The following is a 17,166-nucleotide window of genomic DNA, read 5'->3' as shown; positions in this document are numbered from 1 at the left end:
ATGCTGAGAGCAGTCCTTTTCAGGTTTAAAAACCTTTGGTTCTCCTTGACAACTTCTATAGTGTGTGTGCATTTTGATTACTGCTGCTGGCTCAGCAAAGCAGAAGATCACAAACACAGTGGTATACTTAGTAAATCTGACTCATATTTGTTGAAAGATGCACGTGAGAGTTGGCACATATACATCCAAGTTTGTAGCACTTAAAGATCTCTAAAATTCACATGGAAATCATTGGTTATATTAAAAATCTCTAGTTAAATATTAATGTGTACTTTTTTCTGTGCCTCTTTGTAAGGCAGTCCTTTCTTCAGGTGCTGTTTGGCAATTAATTTATGCTAGACACAGAAGCTTGCAATGAGAGCTACTCAATGGCACTTTTCTGAGGTGAATGACTTGTGCAGAAGTGCCATCTCAAGCTTTTATGGAGATGTTGCTAGGTTTGATGTCAGCTAGTTTTGTGTAGAGCTGTGTAGTATTCCCTCTAAATAAATACTAGGAGTAGTAACTCAATATAAAGGAGCCTGACATGGCTTGTTTTAGTTACAGAAAAGTAAATTTGATATGGAAGCACAAGTTTTAGTGTCTATGAATGAAGAGAGATCAGAGTCATGGTGTTCTGTTGTTGTCACTGGTGCTTGCTACTGGCATGTCACTTTTAGTGTGCTGCTATATACTTTCATGCCACTGAATTGCCTTTAGAGTACTTTCCTTAGCACCTATAAAGATAATGACTAGTCAGTTGGCTGTTTTCCCTTTCAAACAGACAAAGCAGGGCTCAGTATAATAGGTAGGTGTGCTAGGCTGTAACCCTGATAAAGTGGGGGTATAAGTGAGCAGTGTTTATTAATACCTTTGGCTTTTGCAGCTTCCATTTTTGCTCATCTTCCTTTTCTTCTGGCCTTCCACTGCATATCTTGGCCTGGCTTTGAGTGGATTGGCAAAATACCCAAGTTCCTCAAGGAGAAGTAGGCAGATAGGACATATGATGGGTTCCCCATTTGTTATTGGTAGCTAAGGCATATTTCCCAAACCTGTCTGCTCTAACCAGTCCATGGCAGATGTTCATATATCCTGTTTCTTAGCTTTCCTGCATCCGAAAGACTGAACAGAAACCACAGATGTTCAGCAGCAGCTCTGAATTTCTATTTCAGTGTTCCTCTGGTGAGTGTGCTTTGCTGTAACTGTAGTTGCTGGTTGTCTGAAATGCGTGTTTCAACAGTAAGGCTTGAGAGTCTTGTAGAGTATCAAAGAAAATCAAGAGCTGCTCTTTTCCTGTAGTATGTGAACCCTTGATTGTTTTCTCATAGACTTATTTTTTAGAGGGGAAAAAAGGCAACTTTATAAGGTATTTGTTCAGTTAAGCTGAAATATATTGCGCTTCAAGATTTCATGACCGTGATAGTGTTCCTTCTGACTATGTCATTGGGATACTGAACCATGGTGTGGCAATATTAGCTGGTGGCTTCCAACTCATATTGACAGTTAAGAATTGCTAATTCAACATTGGTTGCGTTTGCCTAGATAAGCATTTGTAATCTCTGGGAAGTAGGATCTGGAATACAGGGAACACACTTTACCAGGTGAACCTGAATCTGATAAAGGCCAGTGTCAGTTGTCATCTTAAGCAAAGAATGAGTATTTCCTCTTGGTTGTAAAATTTAATCTCAAAGAGAGTAAATGAGATTTAAATAAAGGTTCTGTCAAATTTTTTTTGAGGCGTTGAGAACTTAGTAATGATGGTATGTGTTTATCTCCAGTTTTATTAAGTTCTTTCTGCAAGAAATAAAATCTAAAACAAAATCAAACAAAGCTCCCTAAGCCTTCCTATCAAAAAAGGTCTCAAAACAGAACAAAAACTCTAGAAAATCAATGAAGAACCCCCAAACCAAACTTCTGGTATTATAAGTTGTGTGTGATTGAAAGAATATCTGAATTAGTCTTATTTAATTCTCAAACAAGGTAGCAGGTGCTATATAGAGCTTACAGTATTTTTAGAACCTAATTTAGGATTGTGCTGTCACTTTCGTGACTGTGTATAAATATATATAATTTTATGAACTTGGCAGCACAAACTGCACATTAAAGCCTTGTGTTAAGGTCAGGTGTATTGAATCTGATGCTATTTAAACTTATATTTTATCCACAAAATGTTAAAAATAAGTGTTGTGGCATGAAGTATGCTATGCTCTTATTCAGTGTCTGCTGAATAATTTCACAGGGATGATAATATACTAGGGTGTAATAATATACTAGTTAGTGCTCATGCAAATGATGCCTCCCTAGAACTTCAAAGCTTTAAAGCATACTTCTTTTAATTTCCTCATTTTAAAATAATTTCTTGCAGTAATAATATAGGAAAAAAGTAAGTTTGCAACATCTGTATTCAGTAAGGAGTGAGAAATACAATTTTGCTAATGCTGTGTTGAACTTACAAGCCTTGAAAGCAAAAGGCTTTTATTTAATGTGTTCCTCATCTTGCATGTTCAGTGTACCTGGTTATCTGTTGTGCCATAGTGGGTATGTAAATCTCTGAAACAGACTAACTGGGACAAATCCACTTAGTGGATACAAGTTTAAGAATCAATTCTGATTCCTGGTAATTGGGTTATAAAGTTATTCTTCATAGTTTTGGATTAATGTGAAATATATAGTTTTATACCAATGATGGTGAAAGCTATTTTTAAAAAACTTTCAAAAATGTCACCAGAAAAAGGATTACATGATTCCAGGAAATAAATATACTGGCTTATCTTGCTTCTTCTAAAAGATCATTTTCTACCCTTTTGAGTTACCTTCCCCCCATTATTATTAATGACTACATCATCTTGAAGACTGTGGAGGTCTTGTTACAGTAACTGGCAAGAATGGGTTAAATATTTCATTTTTGTGGAGGTAGCTGTGGCATTTTGACAAAGCCTTGTGAATACTCATCCATTTGTTTAACCATCTGAAGGACACGCTGGCTCCTCAGGGCTTTTTAGAGGTATCTAGACGGCCTCATCATGGCATCATCTGCCTTCTTCAGCACCACTGGATTCTTGTCTCATGGACTCATGGGCTTGTCTCACTTTTTAGTAATTATGTTAAGATTTTCTGTGGCTGCATACTACCTCTCTTCTCTGAACATTGCTACTAAGCATGAAGACCTGGGGAGCTGGAAAAGGTCTTTCTAATTGCTGACCTTCTTTTATGCATTTGCATTTTCTTTTTATGCCTCTCCAGTTGTACCTTATGATGAGTTAAAAGGAGAAGGGTCAACATATGCTTTATTTTCTTGAAACCTTCAATTCACTAACTTTTAGTCTGAAGTTTATTTATTGAGCTCTCATTTAAGGTGCAGATTTGGAGGCATTCCTGTGTCTTAAAGCATCTACTGTTGAGGTATTGCTGGCTTGTCATGGTTCTTCTTTTGAGATGCAGATATGAGGGCTTTTTGTTATGTTCATATATAAGATCTGGATCTTATAAATGCCAGATGTCCCTTCATGGTGGAATTTTATTGTCTTATGGACTGCAACTGAAAAATCTGGATTGAATTTCAAACCTGTGTAATTGCTGGGTCCAGCTTTAGGGATTTTTAAAAAATATAATAAAACTTAGTCTTCAGGAATGCAGTTCTGAACCTCATTTCACATTTTGGAGCTGATATATTGATACTACTTCCATAGCAATGCAGTTTCAGTGCTGTACAAGGAGACAGTTTGGGTTTCTGTTTCTGAAAGTGGAGGGGTCAGTATTCATTAGAGCAAGAAGATGCATGTAGCAAACATCTCACCCCCCAATTATTTAATGCTCTCTTAAATGGAGAAAGTGGGGCATTTATACACATTAAGCAAGGATCTATACCCATCATATGAACCACGCAGCATTTTTATTCCAGGAATGTAAAGTGCTTAAGTGTCCTGCTCTCAGACATGGAACAGTTGCAGATGGGAGGCCATAAGCATAACATCATCTTCCTTGGTCAATACACTGCAAATCTGGGAATGAGAAGTAAGGGTCCAGATCTTTTCTGGTGAAGGATGTGAAAATGTGTGTCTACATAGTCCTTGGAAAGACTAGTGCTTTAAGCAAGCAGTTTTAGATATGATGGCAAGTTTCTAACTGAGCAGTTAAGAGAATGTGCAGGCAGTATTTGTGTGCATACGTACCGTTTTGCTTAACCTCTGTTTCTGAGCACAAAGCAGTAGTGTGGGTCATATGCAAATGAGTACTAACAGTGGGTGTACTTAGTGGTTGCCATAATTATCTTCTCTGGTGTGTATTATAATGAATTTCTTGTTAAGGCCTCTTGGAGCTGAAGTTTGAATCATGTTGTTAACCAATTCTGAGAATTCTTTAATATTTCAGAGCTTTAGAATGAGGTTAGAACAAAATCAATATTATTTATCATTTATTGTTCCCAAAAATCCATCTTTTCCCTTAATGCAACAGGTGACTAAGAAAGGAACAAAGCATGGTATGAATATTCAGAAAATTGAATGCCAAACATATTCACATAGGCTGATAATGGCCTTCTCTTCTAATGGTGCTAAATTTGGTTGCAGTTTGCAGTACAGTTTGTTGCATCTTGTTGCTTTAACACTGGTTAAACTTATTCTCCTCAGTATAAATTCTTGTACAGTATAGTATTTTTTTTCCTATACATAATTGTCTTGGTGTGTGCTGAAGGGCTCCTTTATCTACCTGCTTAGGCTTCCTGAGTTTACTACAAATTTTTCTTGAAAGCAGCATTTATTACCTTTTAGCTGAGCAGTGCAGGTTTGTCACCATAATGCAATCACTAACTTCTAGATATTTTTGTTAGATATTACTTTTTTAATCTTTTAGCTAGGACCTAAAAGTTCAGAGTTCTAGACTGGGAGCAACACTGAAAACCTCCTGACAAAGCAGATCCAGAAATCTGTCCAGGAAGCCACCCTTCCTGGATTATTTGTCAGCTCACTAAGCACATACATAGAAATTAAACCTTTGAACCTGAAGTAGTAAGTATTACACCATATTGTAGAAGGATGCTACTTCAGAGGCATTATGTGCAGTCCAAGCTTTTTTGGCCCCAAAAAGCAGACTTGCACAGCTAGCAAGGATGTGTATGTGTGTGAAACACTTCCTTTTAAGTTAACTTTGGATATTTGTAGTTCTCTAATTTCAGTCTGTCAGGTTTCTGTTTGTGGTAACAGATAACACAGCTGTCAAGGTTCATAATTATAATTGTATTACTAATGTACAGATTCATATTACAACTCAGATGTCTAAAGGAAAAAATAGTTCCCTGCTTCAGTTGATGTATTGCTCCCATGCTAACTGCACTCAAAACAAGCTGTGTGTAGTCTGCCCTTGCAAACTCAAAATGTAACCCTCAAACAAAATTTTTAGGAAATTACAGCTGAATGTTTTGACACTGATAATTTATTTCAACACGATAACTGAGGTGGTGCTCTTTACAATTATTTGCTAGGAATTTGTCAGCTTTGTTCATAGCTCTTTCTCCGGTTGATAGCCCTGCATGAGCTGTGAGTGCAGTTCAATCACTGAACAGTTCCCAGTAGCAGGGCACCCCTGCCAGATGGCTGGTATGGGACTAACATATATAACTTTAAACAAAGTTTAACCAAACTTTTGAAATTCTTATGTTGTGTGTTCTATGTATCCCTTCAAAATTGTAACTTTGTTAAAACAAAAAACAACTACAAACCCAAAGAACCTTTGCAAAACTTCCAAGGCTTATACATTATTTACTTCTGTTTTAATGAATGTAATGAAATTGTTTCCCCTTGTTTTGTCAGATAGCAACTGGTTTGCTCTGGAATTTTTAAACTTAAGTCAAGAGACTTTTGGTTTAAGTTAACCCATCTCTATTAAATAACCTATCTGTCCCTCTCCTTATCTGTTTCCCCCCGTCAGTACTGGGAGTATTTTTATAGTGAAATATTGTTTTGCATTAAAATGACTTGGCATTTATTACTTATAAAATGTGCCAATATTCTGTTTTGAAACTTCTTAAAGCTTTGTTGAAAATCAAACTGCATTTAATGATTCAAGCATGACTTGATGGATTACTTCTCGTCTGGCTGTATCCATCAGCATCAGAAATTTCTGACTTGCCAGAGACTTCGTATGTGTTTACTGCAGGCATACTAGTATGTTGTGTATAACACTGATTATTTCTTTTATGGAGCTTTCAACCTGTGAAGTGCTCTACACGACTGAAATTTCTGTGTATAGGAGTTTTCATCAGAGGCTAATTTACTAATTTTCACTTTTGAAAACATACATAAAAAAATCAAAACCAAAAACAAAACCAGAAACACAAAATAAGCAAAAAAGCTCCACAAAAAGCCCAACTGAAGTGGCTTGGATTCCAAGGCATTTGAAAGAAATGAAATGCTACACAGGTACTACTATTCAGATGGTGCAGATTTTTCCTTAAACACTGCTTTCACCCTAATGCCATTACTATTATTCAAGACATAACCTGGCTGGTTTGGAAACACTTACAGTCCTAGTGAAATTATTCATCACATTTGAGAAGTGAAGCTTTGTCACTGTTAGGGACACGAAAGAACTATACTCACTCACGTTGAGAGATGAGCAGGGAAAGAGGAAGTTTATTATGATTTGGGGTTTAAATAGGATTTGGGATTTGATCAAGGATTGGGAGATGAGAGGAACACCTCTCTGACCCCAGTGGTCAATTCAGCAGTCTATCACAGACTGGAATGGAAACAATCTTCTTTGTTTATGTACATGAGTGAGAGACTCCACTAGAAGGTATGTAAACAATCATCAGAAGGCTAAAGAATCAGGGCAACCGAGCTTAATCTGGGCAAGTACCCATAATTTTACATGGAAGGAAAAATGGTAGTGAATAAAAGCCTTTAAATATTTAAGCCTTAGAAGCTTCTGGGCTGGAAGTGCTTGTTGAAATGGGGCTGTACTGGATCTGGGAGCAAAAGGAACTGCATTTGCAAAAGAAACTGACTTGTGGTAGGGAGAACTGAATCTGAAAGGTGAACGTGCTCTAATCAACTGAGATGCACTTCTGGAATTTGGATCTTGTTTCTGATCTTACATCTCCTTTGCTCTAGTGTGAATTGGACCTTTTGAGTCTATTTCATGATGGAAACTAAAACTCTTCCCCCTTTAATGGTTTTCAGACAAAGCTCAGCTTGAAATCTATTTCAGTAGCTTATCATGCTTAAGGTAATTTGAAATCAAACCATACACCCTGTTCAGTGCACCCTGAAAATTATTTAGAAGCTAGCTGTGGCCTACCAATGGCATCTTCTCGTTCCCAGAATTTCACTGGTTTGCAAAGCTTATATCTAAGGTAACAGGAGGAACAAGTCCATTAAGATAAAACTTACGGTGTGTATAACTGTATCAAGCAGATAGTACTGCAGGGAACAGGTATCCCCTTAACCATTCTCCCACTGCCTCCTTTCCTTTTCCCCTTTGAAGATAACAAAAATCTGCCAAGGATGTGTTCTGCACACTTGCCAACCACTTCTTGCCCAAAGCAGTTCCTTAAAGAAGGACTAACACATAAATCCCTGATTTAAGAGAGATTATTATTTTCTGTCTTCATTCACTTTATGTAAAATAACACTGCTGCTGATCAAAAAAGTAATATGTGGATAAGTTACACAGACATAAATAGAACAGAAGCCTGCAATATGGTGCATGTGAGAGCAGACTATTAGTCTTTAGAAATACTGGTTTGAGTACTCCTTGCTGCTATTTTCAGTTTCAGTCTTTTCCTGAGATGGAATTTCTAAGAAGAGAACTAAACAAAGTTCTAATTTTTATTTTCCTCCCTGTTGGAGGAAGCTACCTGGAAATGTAGTAGAAAGTTAAACTTTGCTTTTGTGCGTTGAGTTAAATGGAATGATAAAATCAGAAGTGATGAAAGATAACTTGTTTTGCAATGTGCATGAGGAAACTGCTGCATGGAATTTTGTTGGACTTTGGAATATTGAAAGCTCAAAATGTACATGTTTTTGTGTGGTATGAATGACAGGAGTTGGTAACTTCCTGCTCCCTTGGTAAAAAAATAAAACAGTTTGGAAGTTTCATGTGCAGATTGACTGCTGCTATTTTAAAAGGAAAAAACCCAGTAAGGTTATGAAATTTCTTTATTACTGGTTATTCTGCAATCAAGTTTATTCCCCTGACAGCTGCTGATAGAAACTTCTGCTGTCAGATGCAAAATAGCTGGCTTAAGTAGTAATTGCTATGTTAGGTTGTTCCATCAGTGTGTAATACTTTTGTTTAAATGAAATTTACAGAATATCTGCACACCTGATTGTATTGTCAGTTAATTTCTTCAGTTCCCAGGGAATAAAGAAACAAACACCCATCAAAACATGCCAGTCGAAGCTTTTAACCAACTTCAGAATCTCATCAATTTAGCAGTAAAGACAACCCTTGTACTTAATACTTACTGTTGATTGAAACTACTTCATGTTGATCCTGAGTTTGGGGAAAAGTTACTTTGTACCCCTGTTTCTTGCACAGTCTGCAGTGTTTGTTTCAAAGGCTGGTGGTTCGGAAAGTGGTTACAAATTAGTAAATATCTATCTCTTCTTGGAACCTGTTAGATTGTGTTTATATTAGTAGGATAAGCAGGGAAATTTAATTGTGTGTGATAGACTGTAAAAGGAAAAATGTGGAAAGGCTGCAAAAACATGGTCATGGTATTAAATCATGAGTGTTACATGTCAGCATTGACAGTTTCCTCACTATCTGCCACTGTATAAAGCAGAGCTGGGTGGATCCACCTTTCACCCTAGATATGATTAGGGAATTGTGCAAGATACTTGCTATTAAATGTTAGGTCTCCTGTTTAAAAATGTCAATAAAATTTTCCAGATGAAGATTACTGAATTGGAAAGACTCTGGCAGCATTTTCCTATGTGTAAATGTATGGCTTTGTACTGAAGTGTGGGTGTAATTTCTGGCACAGAAGGAAAAAAGTGTAGAAATTCGGAACGTGGGGTTCTGAGTAGTTCCTGATATTGTTCAGTAGGTGAATTGCTTTTGTATCTATTTGAATTTTTCTTTGCAATAATGACGAAAGTGCCTAATTTCAGAGTCCTCAAACCTCCCAGCCCACACTGATCTTGCAAATTGTAGTGGTGGTGCAAGTCCAGCACATGAGGAAAGAGTAGATCTTGGGAGAACAACTTGATTGTCCAAGACAGGGAAAACTGGCTTTAAAGAATGTGGTGTTTAAGTGCAGAACTAGGACTTTAAAACCATGGCACTGAAATACTAGGAATATTTCACTGACAAGCATGTGGCTTGCTTGTCACAGGAGTTGGCTTACTCAACGCATCCATTCTGAGCTGCAGCACTCTGGTATTTATTCCTTTCCAGATCATGGAATGGGTTACAGAAATGTCAGTGGAAGCTTTGAGTCAGACTGGGAGAATCCAGGGAACTTGAAGATGGAAAGGACACACTGGCTAATCCAGCTGGGTGTGTTTATTTGCTTTGATATGAGATCGTGCCTAATGTTTTGCTGAGCCTTCTGTTTTTCTCTAAGGGATCATTCTGTAATTCTGTAGTTAGGTTGGGAAGATTTCCTTATCATTCAGCCTCTGCCAAGTTTATTGTAGCACCACAGGATGCCCTTTCATGTGGCATATCTCTTTCTGCTCTCATTTACTTCGATTTCTTGCCATTTAATGCTCCACTGTACCATGTGTGTTTAGCTGTTCTCTAGTCTTGTGTTTCCCAAAGCTATTAATTTCCCTGTCAGATTCCCGCATTGGTCTTAAAGTTTCTGCAGATTCAGGTGTTCATATGAAGACATTAAATGAAGACAAGACATCAAGCTTCTTTACTGAGTCCCAATGTGCACTAATTCACTTAACAAATCATGCAATTCATGAAATTGTGCCAACCAGAACTTACTACTTAAAACATGCTCTTTCTTGTAAGCCACAGTCCAAGACAAATGATCTTTTTGTGTGCTGTGTGCTATGTTCCATGTTTCTACTAATTGGAGAAACGTAGCCTGTCAGGCTGGCTCTGCTCTCCTAGGCTAAGCTGGCTTTGTGCATGGAAGGTAATAGAAAGCTGTCAGCATCAAGTCCTCCAAAGCAATCTCACCTAGTCTTGCTTGTCTGGACGCAGAAATCGTGGCTAAAATAACAAAGTGGTTCAGCTGATCTGCTTCTTGTAGGAATTGTTTGTACTTTCATTATTTTTCCAGTATTCTTTAAAAATGCAGACATTTCTAAACCATAACCATAGCAATAAATTGTAGTCAGCATTATGGCAACATTTTTAAGAACTACTGTGTCTTAACTTTTGTCTTTATTGGAAACCATGTGAAATTCATGACAAAACTAAGTTTCAAGAAAGCAAAACAGCCCTTAAATTGCCTTGTTTCAAGACTGTTTTATGATGTCCAGCTCTACTGTGTACATTGGAAACTAGGAGTATACTTTAGACCTCAACTGAGACATGAAGCTGGTTTTATGTTACTGCTTACAACATTCTTCTAACTTGGGAATAATTTATTGTCCAAATGGAAGTAATTAAAGCTTATACTTTTTTCCTGTTAAAATGAAGCCCTGTTCCTGACATAGGGAGAGATCTGTGAGGTAGGTATTGATGGAGTGAAAGACATGGACCTCTGAAAAACTGGTTTTTTGATGTCAGAATTGGCCGTTTTGGAAACAATCAGATCAAGATTGCACTTACCAGCTCATTTTCATGATACTTCAGTTTCACTGGATATTGTTTTAAGACTATTTTGAAAATGATATTTTGGAATCTGATGTGTGAATTCCTACTGGGACAAGTTAGCCTTTCTTTCACTGGTGAAATGTAGAAATTGGGAGAGTTGTCTATACCATTTTACTGCTGTCTCATGGCAAACCAGCACTTGCAGTGGGATCACCAAGAAGCCTGGGCTGTGCAAGTGCTTGGCTGGTCTGATAGACATGACATTCTCCTGGCTTTGGGAAGACACTATTTATGTCCTGATGAATTGTTTGGGAATTTTTCATTGTGAATCTTGCTGTTTTGAAAGTATTTTAAGATTTTTTTTTAATGTCTGTTTTTTAGAAAAGTCTAGAGACAGCAGTATTGACAAAGAAATTTAAACGGGATTGCACAATGTGAAAGTTGGATCGATATTTTGTCCTAGCTGTACTTCTGGCAATACTTCATGTGCTAAGCACAATATTTTCAGTCATGTACAGCATACTTATCCATACCCAGTAAGAATGCATTCAAAATTTGTAATCTTCAGCCTTGGATGAGGCATTCTTAATGGGCTTTAGGCTAGTATATTCCTGAAACAAAAAAGACCAGTAGTCAAGAACAGTTTTAAAAGGGTATAGGAATTCCAAAATAAACTTAAAGAATGGTATTTTTGCCTTTTATCACTTACTAGTCTTCTAAATTCTTTCAGTTGGCAATGGGTTGTTTGCAATAATTGTAGGAAATGTCATCTTATGGCCAACAGGAATAGCACCAGAGCTGTTGGATGAAATATTGTCACAGGAGCCAAGAATTCCATGTTCAGTGTCTTCTGTAGAATAGCATGCTTTGCATTCTCGGATGACATGTTTGAAGGACAGGCCTCTTCAAAATGCTTGTTGTATTGGTTTTCCTGGTGGATTCTTGCCCAGAAATTTGAAGTGTTAGAGTACAAGAGTGAAAAAGGGATGTCTAGCTACAGTGTAATCTTAATGGTTTTGAACTTTAAACATCTAAAGCTAGATGTTTAAAGTTCACATTGTCAAAGTTTTGAAGAAGTTAATTGGAAAATATCAGTTGGTGAAACAAAAGTCATTATATTTCAGATTGCTTATTTAGTACCTCTGAACCCAAATGTTATTGCTAGTGTTTTAAATCAACCATAAATCAAAAGCTCTAAAACCTCTGGAATAAACCTATGTAGGCTTTTTCTGATGCAGTTTCTAAATGTTATGTGTGCAGATTAATTCAGGAAGTTTTGCAGTTTCACTTATGCACAAGGTAGTTTCATTGCCTTCTTTGTGGAACCCTTTGAGTAGGGTATCTTTTACTTCAGTTTCTTGCCGCATGTCAGCGACGTCTTCACTACTCCTAGTCCAAAGAGTGGAAATGTTTCCCTTGACCAGGAATTTCCCTGACCTTGGGGTCTCTGCCCGGCAGAGGTTCCAAAACAAGGGACTTGCTGGATATGGTAGAGGTCAGTCTGCAGAGCTATGAAACTTTATTAACCTGACCATGTTTTTGTATGCCCAGCTGCTGAGGGAGGAGTGCTCTGGTTGTGTAATTAAATTGCACAGAAGGCTGGCTGATACGTGACTGGTGGCTTGTGAAGCAGCACTGTTACAAGGCTCTGTGCATAAAATGGAAAACAGTAGTGCTAGGTACAGTTCTTTCATCTCCCCGCTTTAAGACTAAATTAGAAATGTCTTTCAATTTTGCCTTCTCTTCTTGAAGAGGTGGGTGGCAGTTATTTTACAGCTGTGGCTCCTCACAAAACCAGCTGTGCAGGGGAGGACCTGGCCAAAGGAATCCTGGACTTCAATGGCAACTGTCAAGTCCCTTCAGCCTGGACCTGATAAAAGCCTTTGGGAGCTGAAGGCAATGTTGACACTTTAAATGAGATCGCCAAGTACCAGTTTCTACAACTATTAGATGAGGCGTCATCTTTTGCAGTTGGCTGGCTAATAAACTGCATTCCTGCCTTTCTCCCTGCCCTTCAATGACAAATGATGAGGGTCTGTGTGAATCATACATTTCACAAAGGTGTACAAATGTAATATAAACTACAAGATACAAGTTGTTAACTACTGCCTCTTGATGGTGACTAAATGAAAGTAATTGTTTTGGGGTGATTAATGTCATTTGTATTCATACATATACTGTGGCTATAAGATAAGGAATTTTAAGAAGTAATTATATTTAAAGTATTCTGGCATTTGTCAAGATGAACTATTAAAGGACCCTTGATTACTGTCTTTGAAGATCTGTTCGGTTGCTGTTCAAGCTTCAGTCAAAAGTCTACTTCTTATTGCCTGTTGTAGAGATCACCTTAACTCTGGAAAAGGATAACTGCTGAATAGTGAAGTCTATACTGTTTGTCAAAGTCTGCATGATGTGGCTAGGGAGCCACCTTGAAGAGTACTATGGACATGTTTACATTTTACCAGTTCATCACTTGTATAATATAGATTAGTATCACTGCAGACTGACTGTTGTAAAAAACCCCTGATGATGTCTGATTTTTTTTTTCCAGACTTTCATTTTATTCTGGCCATTCTTCATTCTCCATGTACTGCATGCTCTTCGTAGCAGTAAGTATCCTCTTTCCATCTAAGTGATAACAAAAGATCTCTTAGCTACCCAGTACTGAATATTTACTTGGCTGCCTTGCACAAGGGACCTTGCTTTTGTAACATGCTTTTCTGATACAGTTAAAGACTTCTCAATGGCAGTTGTAAGGGTGGTGACACTGGGACAAGAAGTAAAATGATGCTCAGTATGCCTGAGAATACCTAATATAGTCTTGGCTTGTGTGTCGTGTCTAAAATGAATCCAGTGACAAGTGTGTTTTGAAAGGAAGACGCTACTTAAATTTAGTCACACGTAAAGTATTATAAACCTTATAACATTTATAAAACAAGTCTGATTCGGTGAGATGTGCAAGGCCTATTTTAAAAAAAAGCAAACAAGACTCTTAAACACTGATCAAGTGTGGCTGGGCCCATAAACACAAAACAGCAGATCAAATTGAATTTTCAAATTCTTTTTTATTTTTCCGTGTTTTTTAGGGAGAGAGGGGGATGACTGAGGAAGGCAAGGGGACAGTAAATACTAGTGATAAGATCAATTTAGAAATGCTTCATTTGGAGATTAAAATGTTTTAGTTGAAATTGTTCCAAGTCAACTAGGACAAATTATCTTCACTCTTATAAAGTTTGTAACATGAAAGACTGATTTTGTTGTTCTCCCCCTGCTAAGTAGTAACACAGAAGACATTAACAACTTTATAGAGTTTTGTTGTTAATGTAGTTGTAAAATTAAACTCTAGCCCTGGACTTAGGTTGCTAACATAATATGTACATTCCATGATTTTTAGACCTCAGATTCAATTTGCCTTTTTGTCTTTGTTGCATTTTTAATTTTTTCACTCTCTCTTGTCAATAGTGTAACATTCACAGTGAGTGAACCACTTGTTCAAAGTAAACAAACACAAAAGGGGTGGCTCTTCAGTATGATGTAGGTATGTTTTTAGGTTTATTTTAAAATAAAGCTATTTCAGAAGCTTGATGTTCAGTTCTGATCTATCATGCAGGTTTTTTAATGCCTAAACCTGTTTGGATTGTCTCCTCTACTTACAGGTCTTATCTAATGCAAACAAAAGAGTTCATAAAAGTATTATATCCTGGGTTTGGCTAGAATATGGTATGACTTCCTGTCGGCTGTTTGGGTTTTTGAAAATAAATAATGAAGTGTTTTTGCTCATTATGACTGGCAGTCTGCAAAATTATATGGATCCATTCATAATAGCATTTCAAACTCAAACCCACTCTTTCCACAGTTCAGTGAAGCAATTACTGCTATACAGAGAGCACCCTAATACTGACTTGCTGCTCTGGGCTTAGTCACACCCTTCTAATCCAGCATCTTCTCACATGGTTCTGTTGAGCAACATGATAACGTGATACTTACACCTCACAGAAGGCAAACCTGGAGATAAGAAAGACCTTGGTAGGTGTGTAGCAATATGTATTGTTTATAATTTATGCTGACTGGTTTGCAGTCGTCTGTCAGGAACCTGAAGCTGTCTGAGCTTTTACCTCTGTCCCATGTGTGTAAGGTGCATTTTTGCTGCAGCCTAGGTAACCAGTGGTGATCAGGAGGAATTCTCAACTCATTAATTGAAGGTAATGAGTCACATTAGATAATACAACTTTCTAGATGCATACAAGACAGTAGAAGATGTCTTGAACAGCCTGGACTTGAGACCTTGTTTAGTTAACCTACTAGGCTTAAAAATTCAGCCTTTGGCAAGAAAGTAAAGAATTCTTTATTTTGAAGTTACTAGCTTCATGTGGCTTGAATAATGCTTTCTGGAGTGCCTGCGGAATATTCTTTTGAATCCATGCAAAAGAGCTTGTCTGGAAAGTTCTTGAAGATGTAATTATGAACCTTAGCTGTCTGGGGGGGTTTGTGTGTATGAGTTCCCTTCCCACGTGGGCAGGTGGCAAGTCAAGTGCAAATTGAACCTTTCCTATTCAAGCTACTTCAAAATACCATAAATCCTGGCCTTGTCTGTTCTGGTTCAAAGACTTGCTGTGCTCAGAGGTGTCCTTGGGTTCACTCAGTTCTGTAGTAACTGCAAAACGTGGCTTTGCTTAGTGGCATCTTTAAACTAAAGGTGTGAAAATGCCTTTAACCCTTCTAAGATAGATTTGAACAGGGAGTGTTTCATTGGAGATCAGTTTGTTTTTCATTAATTAGTCAATGAGTTTCCAGAGCCCTGTCTGTTCCTGCACCTGTTTTTTTTTTTTTTTTTGCCTCTGGCTCAGCTATATTGCCCAGTAAAAATAAGATAAAAATAAGAGGCTTTGTGGAGATTAGACTTCTACTTCCTTCTGTCTGATAATAAGATTATTCATCTAGAAACTGCCATGAGGCCATTGTAAGGACATCTGAAGAAGGTTAATGGCACCCGTGCAGTATGGTTTTGTCTTGCTGGTTAATACAGTCTTACTGCATACCAAGAAACCAAATCAAGTACAGATGTCTTCAAAAAGACAGCTAGTGCAGGAAGGTGAAGAAAACACACACGCTTGCCCATGTGGCAAGGTTGAGTGCAGCTGCTGCCTTACAAGCCAAGCCTGCAGCACTTGATGGCTTGTTCATTTGCTGAACATTGATGCTGGCTTCATTTGCACCCTGCCCGTGTTCTGCAGCCACGGGCTCAGTCACCAACAGGACAGGCCATTAACATGTGGCATTACTCAGAGGCTGTCTTAATCATAACCAGACAGTAGCATGCTGCTTTCTGGAGAGGCTGGAGGAGTCTGTCTTGTGTCTGTTTGTATGTGTACTGCAGAAAGTGTGCTCTTAGAAGTTACCTGCTGAATGCATGTGCTGTGTCAGGTGAACCCATGACTCTGTAGAGAGTCACTCCATGGAGGAGCGTCTGAAGGAGATCAGGGCTCAGCCTGGAGAAGAGGAGGATCAGGGGTGACCTTATGACTCTCTACAACTGCCTCAAGGGAGGTTGTAGCCAGGTGGGTTTCTTCTCCTAGGCAGCCTGCAATAGGATGAGAGTAAATGGCCTCAAGTTGTGCCAAGGGAGGTTTAGACTGGATATTGGGAAGAAATTCTTCTTGGAAAGGATTGCCAAGTACTGGACCAGGCTACCCCATGGAAGTGGTGGAATTGCCATCTCTGAAGGTAGTTAAACAACGTGTGGATGTGGCACCTGGGGACATAAATGACTGGTGGACTTGGCAGTGCTGAGTTAACAGTTGAACTCAAATGATGTCAAGGCTCATTTCCAACCTAAACAATTCTGTGATTCTATGACATTTTTGACTTTGAATTGACGTTTGGATTTCTTCAAGAGTCTGAATTATGTTGAAGAGTATTCCTTTCTTTTGCTTACAAAATAAATTATGAGTTTTGACTGCATGTTTTTGCTGATATTAGGAGAAAAAAACTGCAATTTTGAACATAATCCTATGCTGCATGTTCCATCTCACAGCAGGGGCCACACATGGAAACACACAAGGACTCACTGTCATCAAATTCTCTTCCTTAACTGTTTGTTCCATGGAAATGTTAAATAGTTTATATTATCCATCTGTTTTAATCAACATCAGTATACATAACTTGTTGTTCTCACAGTACAGAAGTTGTTGCATCTGTAAAAAAGCTATTGTCTACCTAGACTAATTTAAAGCTTGGGTTTTCAGTCCACTTCCAGGTTAAAGTTATGGCTTCTTACATTTCCTAATGTAGAATGAGTGAAACCCCAGAAAAAAAACCTGCTTGCAGACTGTCAGTCTAGGAGATTATGGTGAAGAATGTATTTTGAGACTCATTTGGCAGAAATAGATGGGTTAGTTTGGGTCTGAGCAGAGCTGTTATCTCTGGGATAAGAGCTTCTGCCAACAGCAGCTTTGTGTGGAAGCTAGA

The 17,166-nt window shown here is 38.0% G+C and overlaps 1 protein-coding gene across 1 annotated transcript in view; it reads left to right on the top strand.

The window, feature by feature from the left end:
- PLPP1 (phospholipid phosphatase 1) overlaps window positions 1-17,166 on the top strand; it is a 62,565-nt gene that overhangs the window by 34,929 nt on the left and 10,470 nt on the right. Inside the window, exon 4 of the mRNA XM_066181156.1 lies at window positions 13,250-13,307. Within this exon, the coding sequence (XP_066037253.1) occupies window positions 13,250-13,307 (58 nt within the window). The remainder of the gene's footprint in view (window positions 1-13,249; window positions 13,308-17,166) is intronic.

This window comes from Chamaea fasciata, unplaced genomic scaffold, assembly GCF_029207755.1.
Source record: "Chamaea fasciata isolate MVZ Bird 193981 ecotype frontalis unplaced genomic scaffold, bChaFas1.0.hap1 SCAF_4, whole genome shotgun sequence".
Classification (NCBI taxonomy): Eukaryota; Metazoa; Chordata; class Aves; order Passeriformes; family Sylviidae; genus Chamaea; species Chamaea fasciata.
The sequence above is the reverse complement of the archived record's forward strand: the minus strand, read 5'-3'. Positions and strand labels throughout refer to the sequence as shown.